At 43.1% G+C, this 16097-nt stretch overlaps 2 protein-coding genes across 3 annotated transcripts in view; one reads left to right on the top strand and one right to left on the bottom strand.

Moving 5' to 3' along the window:
- LIFR (LIF receptor subunit alpha) overlaps window positions 1–7064 on the top strand; it is a 77582-nt gene extending 70518 nt beyond the window's left edge. For both annotated transcript variants that reach the window (XM_081310351.1, XM_081310352.1), the window contains one exon: window positions 15–7064. In XM_081310351.1, the coding sequence (XP_081166477.1) occupies window positions 15–638 (624 nt within the window). In that variant the 3' untranslated portion in view covers window positions 639–7064. The remainder of the gene's footprint in view (window positions 1–14) is intronic.
- Window positions 7065–14663: 7599 nt separating this feature from the next.
- Window positions 14664–15662, bottom strand: LOC308655422 (cofilin-1-like). The gene has a single exon (XM_081305548.1). It carries the CDS (start codon window positions 15624–15626, stop codon window positions 15126–15128), a length of 501 nt encoding a protein of 166 aa, XP_081161674.1. The 5' UTR covers window positions 15627–15662; the 3' UTR covers window positions 14664–15125.
- Between the last annotated feature and the right edge of the window lie 435 nt (window positions 15663–16097).

Here is a 16097-nt window from a genome sequence, read left to right as displayed (position 1 = left end):
AAATTTATTTCTAGGGAAGCAGTGCTCTTAAAACATTGGAAATGAATCCTTGTACTCCAAATAATGTTGAGGTTCTGGAGACTCAATCAACAGTTCCTAAAATAGAAGATACAGAAATCATTTCTCCAGTAGCCGAGCGTCCTGATGATAGCTCTGATGTGGAACCTGAAAACCACGTGGTCGTGTCCTACTGTCCTCCCATCATCGAGGAGGAGCTGCCAAACCCGGCAGTGGACGAAGCTGGAGGGACCGCACAAGTCGTTTACATTGATATTCAGTCCATGTACCAGCCTCAGGCCAAACCAGAGGAGGAACAAGACACTGACCCTGTGGTGGGCGCAGGCTATAAGCCCCAAATGCGCCTCCCCATTAACTCTGCTGCACAGGCCACAGCTGCAGGAGATGGGGTGGATAAGACTGCAGGCTATCGGCCTCAGGCAAATGTAAACACGTGGAACTTAGTCTCCCCAGACTCCCCTCTATCCACAGACAGTAACAGTGAAATCGTCTCTTTTGGAAGTCCATGCTCCATCAACTCCCGACAATTTTTGATTCCCCCTAAAGATGAAGACTCTCCTAAATCTAATGGAGGGGGGTGGTCCTTTACAAACTTTTTTCAGAACAAACCAAATGATTAACAGTGTCACCCTGTCACTTCAGTCTGCCATCTCAATAAGCTCTTACTGCCTGCGTTGCCTCAGCAGCGCTGGGCATTCTTGGAGGGTCCTGTGAAGCATTGGAGCCAAGTGAACTTTACCACGTGCAGGTTGTACTAGGAGTGTGCATGAGCTTTTGATGCCGTCCAAAAGCCAAAGTACGTGACTCGGAATCCTCAACCCACAACACTCAAGATTCAGAGCTATTGGTGTTTGAGCTAAAGAATTTCCCCTTCAAGAGGCAAATGCTATACGCAGAACAAATCCCACAGCACCTGTTTTCTGTTGTTAATGGTTTTCTTGTATGTATGCTTGTGGAATTACAAGGGGGATTTGCAGGCATGGGAGAAAAATGTCATAGTCACATAATGTTTATTTGCCTGACATTTACTCCATTTTAGAGGACAACCAAGCACAGAATTTTAAACTTTTAAGATGATTTTCCTCTATCCACAGCATTTATAAAAGTTAATATAATTTTTAATGTAGCAACAGCTATTTAGTGTTCTGTTTGATAAAGAGTGCTGATTTCTGTGCCTACTGTATAATGGTTATCAAACAGTTGTCTCAGGGGTACAAACTTGGAAAACAAGTGTGACACACTGACCAGCCTGAATCAGAATCATGTTTTCTTGCTTTGGTAGGTTTTTCAAACCTTTCCATTGTTTTTTTAGCTTTTATGCTAGCTTCCGTTACTGCAGTTGGTTACCCTAATATTTGAAACTTAAATTTCTAGGCCTATAGATCCAAGTGGGTTTTTTAAAATCCATTTTATTTTGTGATACAGTGTCAGCTTTATATGAGTAAACTAAATATTATTCATAAGCATATAATTCCAATGATTTCCTATGTGAGATGACTACTAAGCAATATCTAGCGGCACTACTGGCCATGTAGCTCTGATTGGCTTTGGTACCCCCTGAAAAAACCATGCCCTTGAGCCCAGTCATCAGGCAGTGGTGTTCTTTGGCGCTTCCCAGCAGGTTTCCTCCCCCTCATCTGTCAGATCTCTCCCCCCCCCCCATAAGCAGTTATCAGTCCAGACTATCAGATCTAGTCCTGAAGTGGTTAAGTTTAAAACTAAAATGAGAATGCTTCTTTCAGGAACAGTTAAGGGCTACGTCATGTGGAAGTCATAAAGTCCATTTGAATCAGTGCACATACCTACAGCACAGGTGCAGCGGTTGCTTGGAGAACCTTGCAGAGGCGAATCTTGAGCTCAGGTGTGCTCTGCCCATCCTGGTTCCTCATCAGGGATGTTCTGGAGTGAGTGTGTTCCTAGCAAAGCAGAGTGCAAAACGAAAAAGCCCATTGTGTGTTTTCCCTGCCCTCGGGTTGTCTATGTATTTTGTCATTTGATAGTTAATGCAGAAGTACTTGAAGATTTGAAACATCGGATTTAGTTAAGATAGGCTTGTTTTGTATCATCTGAAGTTCTGCAATGTATACCCAAATAATGGAGCAATTATTATTAGTTTTAGCTCTTACTGTATCTTTTTTAAAACCATGTTGTAGAGAAAGAACACAGGGTGACAAGGGACAAAATCTATTTAGGTACTCAGTTTATGAATCCTTCTTTTAACTGCTAGATTTAAACTAAATTCTGAGCTTCTTGATATGTGGAATGAAATATAATTATGCACATGCCTAGTGTATTAAAACTATATAATAGCTTATATAAATTTTTAATAATGAAAAATATACCAAACCAGAGCCATCCCTAAAGAGTTTCCTCGTCTTCCTTTGTATCCTCTTTAGCTCCTTCCTGTAACTCCTGCCTCTTCCAAGCCCCTTCAGAGCTTGTCATCACCCTGCTCAACTCGTGCTGTGTCCCTATTGAAACTTGCCAAGTCCTGTGTTCCATCTCGTAGGACAAGACAAGGATTGGCTAAGGTGAAGGCTTGTCGGTCTCAACCACACTAACCTGAGAACACAAAAAGGTCAGGGGAGATGGGATCTGTCCTGAAGAGGTGTGCCTTTCATCTGCACCCTTTCTGACCTGTCTCGCCTCACTTGTGTGGCAGATGGCAGATATCGTTAAGGCTCTTGAGTCCAGAACTTCACTGTATGAAGAAGGTTCAGAGTGCTGTTCGCCTCTCCCCACCTCTGGAGTTCCATACCCTGGGATCCACGGGTAAAGAGAAGCAGAGGAACGTGCTCACAGCCTGGGGCAGGCTGCCTGTTGCTTGCTCTGAGCTTGGCAGTTTGTTACTGCCCATTCTTGCCACAACTCTGGTGTGGGAGGAGCCTCAGCACTGGGGCGGGGGTTGGGAAGAAGACACCTACTGTCACATATCCAGTGTTAGAGACACTGGTAAATCTGCACACACACATATGTATTAAAACTATACAGTCAGTTCTGGGACCATGCGTGTGTGTGCAATTTGCTCTAATAGTGGTCATGCTGTATCCAGTCAGATTAGTTACTTCTCCCTTGGGGAGCAGATTAAGACCTAGTTAGGGGAAGGCTACATGTGGTTCTTCCAGCTCTTCCTAACTGGGGAAAAAGGTAGCAGGAAGGCCCTCTGTCCTAGCAAAAGCCCCATCATCTGTTAGAAAATTCTAAATATCTAAACTAAAATCATGTTCCATTACATCTGTGGACTAGAACTGCATATAGGACACATTGTCAGCTGTTTTATAAGCCAACTTCAAGCATCCCTTGTGAGAGGTGGAAATTCTAGGGGTCATTATAACTCTTGTTTCTTTCATGAGTGGCCATTTGAAATAATATTTAATGTAAAAATATTCTTGGATACTAAACTAGGCCTTTGACATGGATAGACTATTTGAGTGATATATTGCATGGAGTAGTTCACGCGTGCTGTCTAAGTCATCAGCTTGCTGCACCTGTACAGCCCTGGACCTGGGATCGGGGCCCCTGAATGTCTGCATAGTTGAGTTGTGTGTTTCTGGGCTGTGTGATAGAGATGCTTTGTTCCTGCAGCTGGAAACAGAAGCAGCCATTCATTGAAAAGTTTAAGGGAGGAAGTCTCAGCCTCATTTTCCATACCAGCATTACTTTCACGGCTCATGGATCTGAAGGATTGCATTTAGAACATGTAGTACTGTTGCCCTCGGAAACTGTGGCAAAAAGTCACATTCTCAAAACTTCATGCAGGTTGTATTCTTATCGGAAATCAGTCCTGCAATTTCTTAATCGCCTTCACACTGTCCGTATTTAAAGCTACAGTTCTTTCTGTAAGTGAATAATTAAGTGGAATTTAGCGAAGGAAACTAGAGACTTGTTTTCTTCCAAAGAGAATTGGAAATCAGTTTTATGGGTATTTTGAAATTAAAGTACCCTTTAACTTGTCATTATTCAAAAAGTGTTATCTCAAAAGTTTTCTACTGCTCAGGCACATATTCTGATAAAATCTTTTTGTTTGTTTACACTAAGATAATTTTTGCTGTTTTCCTGTTTTGGACTCTGTTAAAATTCGTATGCTTTTTATAACATACCTTTTTAATTTCAGTTTTTAAAATTGGGCCTCTCAGGTGTAAAACATGGGAAGAATCATTAGCCACCAAGAATAGGCACACAGCAAAAATTCAGTGACTCACTTTTGTTGACTGAGCCCCATCCCTGAGTGTTGCAAATTCAACAGAGTTCTGCTGTAGTGGTATATATCAGAATCTAGCTGTGTGAATCTAAAACTGTTGGCTCAAAGATTTAATCTACTGTAAAAGCATGAGCATACTTTGAAAACTTTAAAAGACTCATGCATACATGTCACTAGATAGCTTATTCATAATTTTAGCTCTTCGAGATTTGTTTTTATTTAAAGGGTACAGAGTTTGGGACATGTTTGTACCAACTCAGCACGTGTCCTGGCCAGACAACACTGTACATGAGAGCTTAGATGATTAATATATGAACTCATTTTCTTGATAAAATATTTCTTCAGAACATTTCTTTTAAACTAAGATTTTCTGCCAAAATAAAGTTTTATAGTATCACACATTTCTGATCTTTTGTATCTTGCAGAAAATTTTTTTACAGAGGAAAATGACTTGTGGCCAAACTTTCAGGATACTTGCCTTTTAGGCATAGCTTAAATTCATTGGCAATCTCTTGGTGGTTTGAATTTGGTTTATTTATATCTTCATGGATTATATGTCAGCCCTGTTAATAATATTTAAGCCTCCTGTTTTGCCAGGATGGTTAGATTTTTATTTCTTTCCAGTAAGTTCTTTTGTCTTAACCATTACATGATTGTGTTCATGCTAATTATTTTTAATGCCAGTATAGGTGATAAAGAACATTATTCAATTAATTGGCTTACATTTTCCGGGGGTATTGTATATGGTAGTTTCAAGGTATGTGATTTGGTCTAGAATATATCCACATGCTTATAATTATGGTATCAGTTCATGACAGGATTCTCTTACTTTTACCTATGAGTAGTATTTGTTTCTCCCTGAATTGGGAATGTTAATATTTTGAATTATAGGTGTCCAAATTATGAACAGAATTTACCTAAGCGAGATAAATTCTCTGCTACATTTGTATAATTTAAAAAAATGTTTTATGAGGAAACCCTCTGAATGTTTTTATGCATAAGTGTCTAGCTGAAAACCATGGAAACAGTAAATCGAAAAGCACTTATTTGTAAGTAAACCGGCAACTGCTGGAACATTAATCTGATACAAAGCAGTAATAACCTATATTACTTGTGACTTTCTGGACCTGAATACCTTAAAAACCAAAAGATGTTAATGAGAAAACAAATGTCTAATTGATAAGGAAATTATTTTTATTCTATTTACATGTGTCTCCTAAGATGGTTTTCACAATAGCCAGTCAAACTTAAAAATAAACAAAAACTAACAACATAGATTTTTTTTAATGCTACACTTAAGTCTGAAGTACTTTGTATATCTTATGGAATGGCTCACTTAAGTTTGCTGTGTTTCTTTATACATTTAAAATGTCCTTTTCTTTAGAGTTCTTCCCGTTTAAATGGATATCTTTCAACTTCTGAACTTTTTTTTCCAGAGCATTCCAGTGGTGCATTTTAGAAGAACACAAACTTTCTAGGTGGAAATATAGTTTTCCTTAAATCACAAACAAGTTAGCTGTTAGGTTTAACATTATTTGTATTAGTATTTTTGCAGTTGATCATAGAAAAGAGTACTGAATAATGGTTTTCTTAAGATTTTTTTCAAATGTCTTCCTCAAGTTTGATCCAGTTACTTTCTCACATATTTTTAAACATATCATAAGCAATGGTTCCTTCAACTTATTTTTTTCTTCCATCATAATACTTAGGAAAAATATTAATTACATTTTAAATAGTTGAAGACACACAAAAAGAAATCCTTTTAAGTTCATTGTTGCCGAGGGTAGGTATTTTGTGGTTTCCTGGAATTTGTTATATCCTGTTGTTTTCTTCAAAAGGAGCATAACTTTTTCTTAAATACATTTCAATTCATAATTGCTTGGAAAAGATTGTCCTGTATAGAAAGATAGACATCCTAATTTGGAGACAGTACTACCTTAAATGCTTGCTCAAAGGTAAAAATAAGTCATTTAAAAATACTCCATGTACCTTGTAAGAATGTTTGTTTTACCATTTCTTCTTCCATCAACTGGCCATAAGTCAACATCCTTATTTCACTAGGAAGTTACTTTATAACACTAGGAAATTTTTTACTTTCAAAACTGCATTATAGTCAATTACTGTTTACAAAATACACATACTGTGAACAGATACAAGTTATCTTTTATAAGGTTCGTAGACTGAGTGTTTTTTTTAAAGGTGGTGTTATGTTACATATTTTTAGTTTTTTATAAATACTAGTAACTGTTTACTAACTTCTGTTTGGTCAGGTGTGTGTAAATGTAGCTGAAGGAAGATACAAACTGCATCTCCAAAACTGTTCCCTTTTTAATTTCTTAAATGTTACCATTAGGACATTTTTTTAAAAAACACAAATGATTAATTGTGATGTGCTGTACCTAAAATCATGTGTAATCATATAAGGAAACATTTAAATGAACGTATACAGGAAGTAAACTATAGATCAAAGTATATCTGAATGATTCACTCGGAATGGGAATTCTTTAGTATGAAATAAAACAATTCCACTTAACAGAGATGACAGCTGAAGTATTCCTTGCCTTGTGGAAATGTGGATATTATGTTCTGATAGAATGGGAAATTTGGACATTTTGTATCATCATATAATTTCAGAATTTAGTTTCCATATCTTTTGGAAAATATGATTATAGTAAGAACTTAGAATATAAATGAACTATTACTAAGACACCATAAATATAAAACTAGTACGCTTGGCTGATGTTACTTATGTCTGTTTTTAAAACATGCATGTATTTAACAATTTTATCATAGTATTGTCATGGAAAAAATAAATATATTTTCTTACATCTTACCCTGACAGATTTGGGTATTATTGGTTTGGGTTTTTTGTTTGTTTCCTCATGTTTTAAGCACTTAGGAAAAGTGATCTTTGCTTTGTTATATTTTTTGTGTTATGTCCCATAAGAATTAACAGTGGTTTTGAAGTAATTATGTAGAGTAACAGCTGTATTTTTTAATATTGAAAGCCACTGCTTTGGTATTGGTATGAGCTTCCATCTGTTACCATTTAGTCAGTATTCTATTTACCAGAGAAGTTAGCATAACAATAACCAAATACTGGTAACCCAGCATTAGCCAATATATCATACATACAGGCCCTTAAAAGTATGATTTTTAACTTTTTTCTCCAAAGATAGCCTAAACAATTGTGGAGATTCTGGGAAGAGGTCACAATTTCACTTCAACTCACTGAGTTTGGAAACACAATAATTGATTTAGCAAAACCTCGGTAATTTTAAAATATAAAATGATCTTAAATTGAAGTTCATAAAGGGAGAAATGAAGCCCTTCTTCATTTGCAGCTCAGCCTTACCAAGACCAACAACTAAAACATGAATGAGCCTGAGTTTAACCTGCAGAAATGGCAGGCAAGTTATAAATTAATTGTGAAACACGTGGTAGTGTTTAAATGCCAGAAAAACTCATACATGTGCTCTGTTCTTTGGGGAGTTCTCAGTGTATAACTTGTTTTCCAGGTGGTGGATTTTTGAGCCAAAATGTATAACACCGTCAACCCCAAGAACATTGAGAAGGCCCAAAAGAGAAGTATGATGTGATTATTAAGAAAAGAAAAAACAAATAGAATTTTTTTAAAAATGTGCAGTATTCAGCATCACACTAAAATGTTAGCAACAGAAGAATTCATTTTGAAGGGCCTGTTAATTTACTCCATTCATCTTTCCCTAGAGTGAACAAGAGTAAAACTGATTTTTAAATATTTAGTCTCCAAGCTCTAGGAAGTTTGAGGTACCAAGAGATGTCTTGAACTGATTTGGGAGTAAATTAGGATTAAGTTTGGGATTAAATTTAATTTTTATCCCTGGATGATTAATCTCTTGATGATGGAGACAAGAAAAGCATTTCAATATTATGCTGCCAAGTGGAAATAATGTTAAAATGAGTGCAATCCCAAGTGGGCCTCTTACACTTATGTCTCTAAATACTTGAATGGTGAGAAAGAATGTCAAGTTCCAGCTCAAATTTAAATCACTTCTCTCCTCTTGCCCTTGTGGGAGCCAGTCTCTCTCTTCCTATCTCCAGAGGCACTGGCACCCCTCACCCGTGTCTTTTCTGAGTTGATGTATCCAGAGGAAGTAGTGTGGAGAGCAGATGGGCCCCCTGATCCCAAATCACTCATTTGACAGTGCAGACAAAACATCCCCTTCAGAAACAACCTAGAGGCCAAGTTTTTCGGTGTCCAAAGTTGCTTTCTTGCTTTCCTCTGCTAACAGATGCCAGGTGTCACGTTCTTCCTGCTCCTGAAAGTCAGGTGGGTCCTGATTTCACCATCACATGGGCCACCTTGGGAGGGACTCTACCCGTTTCTCAGCCCCTCATCTCTGGAACACTGTTCTTAGTGCCTACCTTTGCCAGAGAGTTGGGGGGATCACAGACAGTGCACAGTGCTCCCCATTGGACAGATACCTGATTGTGACATTTGTGTCCACCCTGTGAAACCTCAGGGACACCACAGACCTTCAGATCAGCACCATAAAGGTGTAAATACCTGCAAACCAGTCTAGACACACCTTAGATTCTGTGGTTCCATTGCAAAGGAGTGGCACAGCACACAGCAAAAGGCCTATTAGGTGACCCCTGGCATCTGTCCCCACAGGGCTGAAGGCTGGAGTCAACATTCCTCACTTAGGTCTCAGCTGAGAATGGCTGGCTCAGAGAAGCCTTTTCCAGTGCCCTCATGGTCTTAGGCCTTTAGCAGCCTTCTATCTCCCCACAGCACCACGCACCATTCTGAAGCTTTATTTAGAAATTAGAATTGAAGGGCATCTGTCACAAACATTCATGGAGTTTGACACAATATCTGCCATGTGTCAGGTGCTTAAATTTTTTTTTTAATGTGTCTTGAAAAAAGATAAGTGATCTGACATTTTTCTGGTTATTAGAAAAATTGTAAGAAATACTCTCCAACTATGGAAAGATGGGGGCAGGGAAGGAAGAGTCCTCAATTAAACTTCTGTCCTTGGAACAGAGTGAAGGAGCCCTGTGGCAACTTAGGGCAGATCTGAGCCATTGTGTCTTGATAGCAGGTGTTCAAGTACGTACTGACAGTTATCCTTTTCTCTCCTGAAGGAAATTTGCCTTCATCCTTTTATCTCTCCGACAACAGCCAGTGGGGGATAAAATGCAATCAAAGAGTGACATCAGGTCGGAGCACATTTATATACTGTTCACAGTCGCAAAGGGTCCCCATCTCCTCTTCAGCTGGAATTTACTTTCATTCTCTAAGGGTCAAGTTCTCTGTGTACTTCCAACTTAATGGGGACAACTTGCATGACCAAGTGATCCACTTCTGTCCCAGCCTCTCTCCTCTCAGTTTTATAGCTGTTCCTCCCGGAGTCAATCTTCAGAAGGCCCCACATCTCCAACATCAGCTTTGTGGTTAGGTAAGCCCTGATTCTTTCCTTGAACACAACTGCTGTAGACTCCTGCTCCACCCAGAAGTAAAGCATATCTCTTCTCTATATAGAAAAACTCTTCTCTTGGCCCAAGGATCTGGGCCCATGGTGGGCCTCTCTAAACTTATAGTCAGACCTTACGAAGTTAGGAGAGAGCCCTCTGTGCCAGCTCCCAGTGAGGACTCTGACTGGCCTGGCTGGTCACATGTCCATCCTTAGCCAATCCTGTGGCCAGGATGAGGTCCTATTCCGAGGCTATTTTAATAATAATTGGAGAAAGACCAGTTTCCCAAAAGAAAGGAGTGATATCCTGAGTGGATAAAATAATAAAAACTCTTAAAGAAAAACAAGGAAATAGATAAAAAGAAAATTACATGATTTTAGCATTTGTTCTTCACATTTTACTTTTTAGACACTTTTCCTATATGAAGATATGTGTGATATGTACACAAACACTCACATAGAGGCATATTGTGCATATATATAAGAGAATAATAGTTGTGTATTCTAATTTGGAACTTGATTCTTCAATATGTTTTTTTAATCTTTACATTATCAATGAATTATTTTTATGGCACTATTCTATGAACATAAAAAATTCCAAAGCAACTGAATTACTTTAAATCTGTATTCTGGACTTTTTTTTTTTCATATTGCTCAGATTTTTTACCAAACAGTAGATAACTTTGAAAATCGGGAAAAAGTGTTTGGCCAGAGTGTGGTCGGAATGAAGGAACCACCCTTGAGTTTCATTCTGGGTCCCTTTGGCACATTGTGGTAACTCTCAAGGCAACCTTTCTGTGCCATAAAATATGGTCTTTTGCAACTATCTAATGAAGATTTGGATAAAGAGCAGAATTTTGCATACTTGGTGTTTCCTCTAAGATGAGGTGACCAACAGGAGCTGGGAGCAAAGGTTGCCCAAGGTCCATGCTCAGTGGCCATTGGAAAAGGCAGCTGCCTGACTCAGTTTCCGCAGTCCCTCGGGCACCCCACCAGCAACTATACTCCTTCTTAGGTCCTTAGTCATTGTCAAAGGTCCTTGGACTCAAGGTAACTAAAATTTTCAGGAACTATAGATAGGAATTTTAAAATAGTTTTATGCTGTGTGAGTGCAGAATTCCCCTACCCTGGAAGTCTTTGACTCATCAGTCAGGAAAGTAGCCGACTGCGGCACATCCTTTAGTTGGGATCGCATATGACACAAGGTGGATTTCAGGAAAAATATTTGGTTGCCAGAGAAGTATTACTTGGAAGTGGGAGAGACTGAAAGGAGAACTGGTAAGAGTTGAGGCAGGCAGGATTCTAAGAAGGCCCCAGAAGTCTTGCTCACTGATGTGATGGGCTCTGGCGAGTACAGTGGAACATCCTCCCACAATTAGGTTACTATCAGTGGATTCAGAGCTAACAAAAAGGGAGACCATCCTGGGTGTGGCTGGCTGAATCAGGTGAGGATCGGATCCCTCCTAAAGCGAAAGTCTCCACCTGGTTTTAAAGGAGTGAGTGGCCAGTGAGCTTGAAGAGGGCGCTCAGCCTGACACCTTGATCAGAGGCACAGCCTTCTCCCTGCTTGATCTTCCCACCAGCTCCTTGGCCAGGGGCTGCTTTGTGAATCACAGGTCCTCAGTAAATGTGAGGCGAATGTGGATCAGTGTCTGGGGAGGGGTCATGCAACGCTCCCGAGGACGCAGACTCATTTTCCTCCCAAACAAACCCAAAGCCTTCAAGCACACACCATGGCTCCAGTTTTTTCAGGCCAGCTGCAGTCAGTCATGTCACAGCAGATAAGACCCCTAGTTCTGGGCAAATGGCCTTATCGCCCCAGCCCCATTGAGAAGCTGGAATGGCCGATCGCTCAGGCTGCTGCTTCTTTGAGGTCATGTGAGTGTGGCCTGGACAAGCAGCGGGCGTTATCCATGTTCCACTCTGACAGTGGCTCCACTTCATACCTCTCTCCCTCAGCTGCCCTTTGACCCCAAGTTCAGGCAGAACATGGAATGTCCACTGCTGCTGTGGTGGGTGGGGCTAAGGACACCAGTGGGGCCTAGGGACCCCGCACTTTGCTCCCCCAGGGCTCTCTCCATCTGATAGTTCACTTTTTCTGCCTTCACTCTCCTTTGGCCAATTTCCTAACAGGGCTTCCCTTAGCTCACCCCTTGGCCTGGAGCCTCCTAGTTTGGTTATTAAATGAGTTTAAATGGCAAATTCCTTGACCAGCCCTGGCCTTCCTGCTCAGAGACCTCCCTGTCCAAGTCAGAGCCGCAGCCCCTCAGGACTAGGCTGTTGAAGGAAGCCTTTGGTTGGGCCCCTGTTTTAGAGGTGGACGGCAAGGACATGGGGGAAGGCCACAGCACATGTTGGGATCTTGAGCAAAGCACAGAGACAAGATCAACGAACGGTAAAGCAGAGAGTTCCTCCCAAATGCTAAGACGTGATGTTCTTCCCACGTCTTTCCAGGAAAGAGCAAGTGGTCCTGGGAGCCACACGCTTTCTAGGACCAAGCTGTCTCAGCAAGGACATGCAGGGAAACACGGTGAGGCAGGGGACGTTCCCCTGCTGTCTGCCCCACTCTTTTAGCTCCTGGTTTGGCCAGGCAGGAGTGGGCCCAGGGGAAGCACACTGCCATCCAGAAATAATTTGCTACAACTCCCTTGAGCTAAGGAGGTTGTTTGTGGAGATGAAGGAAATGCAGAAAAGGGAAAGGATTCAATCCAGGCCCAACTTCCTCTAGCGGGGCCTGAATCCCACTCTGATCCAATAGCTCTAGTATCTGCTTTTAGATTCGCTGAACTCAGGAGCCTTGGGAAGAAGTCTCTCGTTGAAGCTATGTTGAGACACTGGCAAGCAGCCCCTGGGAACTGGCCTCTGCACGGATCCCCCTCACCCCTGTGAATACACTGCCCAGGACTGCTAGTCTGAGGAAGCCCCCTCAATGCCAGTTAATAATCCTGGCATTCTGGAGCAGCTCGTACCAGACTGAAGGGCAGGCAGGGTAAGGAGAGAAGAATTCCCTAGTGCAGAATCATGGTCTCATCTTCATGGTGGATGAATGGGCAAGTCATCTAGTGTTTTTGGACAGCTTCTGTCTCCCCAAGTCAAACAGGCCCTGCCCATCTGCTTTGACCATCACAGAAGGAGGACTATTAAAATCAAGTATGTGAACATTCTTTGAACGTGAGGTTGAGGTGCAACTAATTACTCAGAGGGCCTATCCCAGAAGCCAGTCAGACTGTGGAATCGGATTAGTCATTTTACTGGCCCCAATGGGGCCACCTGCGAGCTGGAACTTCCTAAGGACAGCCTGTTAACTTTCACAGAAGCCCACTAGCTACGATGCTTCCACAGACTTGGTACTTTGTGGCCTCCTGATGGCTGAGGCAGGTCTACTTTTATTTCCTTCTTTGTTTAGTGTGTGCTGTGTGCACCTGACTATGATGCAGTTGAACAAGCCACAATCTCCATGCTGAGAAATAACCGTGGCTCGGTGGTAGAGCACTTTCCCAGCATGCAGGGCACCTTTACCTTCCTGAGGCAGCTACTGTTCGATCCTAGGCTGAGCAGAGGCTGGAAGAGGCAGAGAGGAACGGGGAAGCAGCTGAGGCTTTGTCCAGGCTGATGCCTTGCCTTTCTCTTGGAACTGGAATTTCAGTCTTAGCTGGGGCCCCTGCAGGCTGCCCTTGGGCGATTCCCCTCCTGGAAGAATGGCCTTCTGGGGTTGGGGGGGCTGGTTGTCAGAGCCTTGTGAGGGGCTGGGGGCCCCTCCTCCTCCCTTTTCTTTTTCCTTTGGGAACTTGCAGTGCTAAAAACAAGCTTTCTGAGAACCATATTTTTCTGGGTTAAAGGTGAAAAATGCCGCGTTTCCTCCAAGTGGAACGCACTCAGCCTGCCAGCTCTGGGCACATTTCCGAGATCCTTCCTCCCACCCAGGGAGGAGACAGCTCCCTGTGAGGCGGGAGGGGAGGCAGTGGGAGGCGGAGGAGAGGAGCAGAGGGATGTCGGAAGCAAAGTGCTAGTTATTGTGAAGCCCAGGCAGGGAGTGAGTGGAAAGCAGCAGGCCTGTTTGTGTTGGAGCAGGCCCGGAGCTTGGGACTGGACTGGGTCAGAAAAATAAAGGCAAATAAGAGGGCCAGAGAGCAGGGCAGCCATTCAGAGAGGTGGCCCAGGGCAGTGTGGGGACCCAGAAGACCCCACCGAGCTTCCTGAGGGAGACCTCCCAGGGGTCCTGGAGGAGACAGACAGGATTGCGAAAGTCCATTTGTATAGGAAAAGCAAGATCATTACCTTCCCTTGTCCACCCCTATGGCCTTGCTCAGAACCTGTGGGAAGTTCTGGGGAATTTCCTCAGATCCTGATTGTAGACAAAAGTTTTTCAGGAACCCATATCTCACAATATCTTTCCTCTGCAGGACACGGATGGAATGAAACTCTGAGCTCCCTGGAGGCTCCCCAAAAGAACCCGGCCAGCCTTCTCCAACCAGCTTCTCACCACAGCAGCCACCCAAAAGCCAAAGCAGAGTTCCGGTGTCCCTGCTGGTCCCTCCTCAGAGCAACAATCGACTGTCAAGTGTCAGCAACACACTTGGAGTGGAGGACAGATGGATAAGGGAGACGTCAGGTCGATAGGGTACGGGAGAGGCAAATGCTACTCCTATGAAACCTGGTCTGGCCAGTCACTGAATAATTCATAAACCTTGTCCCCAGCTCCAAGGGTCCCTACAGAAGAGCTGAGCTTGGGGTGGCCACCTCATGTCTACCATACCAATCATTTCAACAGTGTTGCTTGTCATGGAGGACTGGCCCTGTTCATGGTCTGGATTTTTCACCCCTCTTTGAACTCACTCAATTTTCCAGGTGACTAAGTAGGTCCTCCCACTATGGCGAGGTGTCACTGTATCGCTACGGAGGTGGAGTCTATTTCTTCCATCTTTTTTTTTGTTGTTGTTTTTTGTTTTTTAATTGAAGGTCGCTTACTGATCCTGCTTCCATGAATGGTCAAAACCAAGAGAAAAGGGAGGGGAACCAGCCGGCACAGGGAGGGATCATCTCCACAATATTCCATTTATACACAGAACTAAACAGACAAGCACAGAGTCACTATTGCGGTTAGAAGTTGGCAGCATGGGATGAGGAAGGAACAGGTGTGAAATAGGGGTGTCGTTAAAAAAAATACAGCCCCCCACAAACTGGGTGCCTGGGGGAAGACTTGGTCTGTTTCAACCCAAGAGGAATAGAAGATCAAAAGCAGTATGGGAAGGCCAGAACCGTCAGGGATGGAGGGAGGAGGAAGGTCCAGGGGGTTGGGGGGCTGTTTGGCAACTGGGGTGAAGGGAATGCCCTCCCCCTGCTGGGATCCCCCCAGCCCCTCCGGTCTGGCAGGAAGGGGGCAGCCTGCAACCCCCTAGGGCAGGTCTGGGGCTGCCAGATGCTCCAGGCAGGGGACTGGAGGGGGCTCACAAAGGCTTGCCCTCCAGAGAGATGACGGCACTGCCCCCCAGTTTTTCAGCCAGGGTGCAGCGGTCCTTGACCTCCTCATAGCAGTTTGCTTGTAATTCGTGCTTGATCCCTGTCAGCTTCTTCTTGATGGCGTCCTTGGAACTAGCATAGATCATTTTGCTCTTAAGGGGTACGGATTCAGGGGCCCAGAAGATAAACACCAGGTCCTCTTTCTTGCTTTCCTTGGTCTCGTAGGTAGCGTCATAGAGGGCATAGTGGCAATCCTTGTCTGGCAGCATCTTGACAAAGGTGGTGTAGGGATCATCCACAGTCTGGCCCACATCACCTACCAGGATCTCCTTGCCCTCCTCCAAGATGATGTTCTTCTTGTCCTCACTCAGGCAGAAGAGCACTGCCTTCTTATGCTTCTTCACTTCCTCTGGCGTCGAAGACTTGCGTACCTTCATATCATTGAATACCTTAATGACGCCATCAGAGACAGCCACACCAGAAGCCATGTTTCGGGAAGCGAAAGGAAGACGACAGGAAGAGTCTACGAAGACGAGAGCCGCCGCAGCTGCTGCCGGGATCTGACTCTTCTTCCATCTTTTGAACCTACAGACTTTGACTAATTGGATGTGGCGGAAGCATCACGTGGGCATGCTGCACTTACTGTAAAAGGCCTAAGGCCTTTACTCAGGCCCTCTGGTCCTCCTTCATCATCATGAGAAGGGGACACTTATGCTAATCCGCTGGTCACAGAAGGAGAATAAGAGACACATGGAACAGACTCAAGTTACCTTACCACCCCAGCGGGGGTCACCTTAAGTTAACAACCCCCACATATGGGATTGCATCCAGCTGAGACCAGAAGAAGGGCTTAGTCAACCCAGAGCCACCAAGCTGCTCACTCAGGGTGAGTAGGCAATAAACACTTATTGCTGTATGCCACGGAGGTTTTGTGGTTGCTACGCACCATTACTGTGGCA

This window comes from Spermophilus citellus (genome assembly GCF_964194105.1).
Source record: "Spermophilus citellus genome assembly, chromosome: 1".
NCBI classification, from domain to species: Eukaryota; Metazoa; Chordata; class Mammalia; order Rodentia; family Sciuridae; genus Spermophilus; species Spermophilus citellus.
The sequence above is the reverse complement of the archived record's forward strand: the minus strand, read 5'-3'. Positions and strand labels throughout refer to the sequence as shown.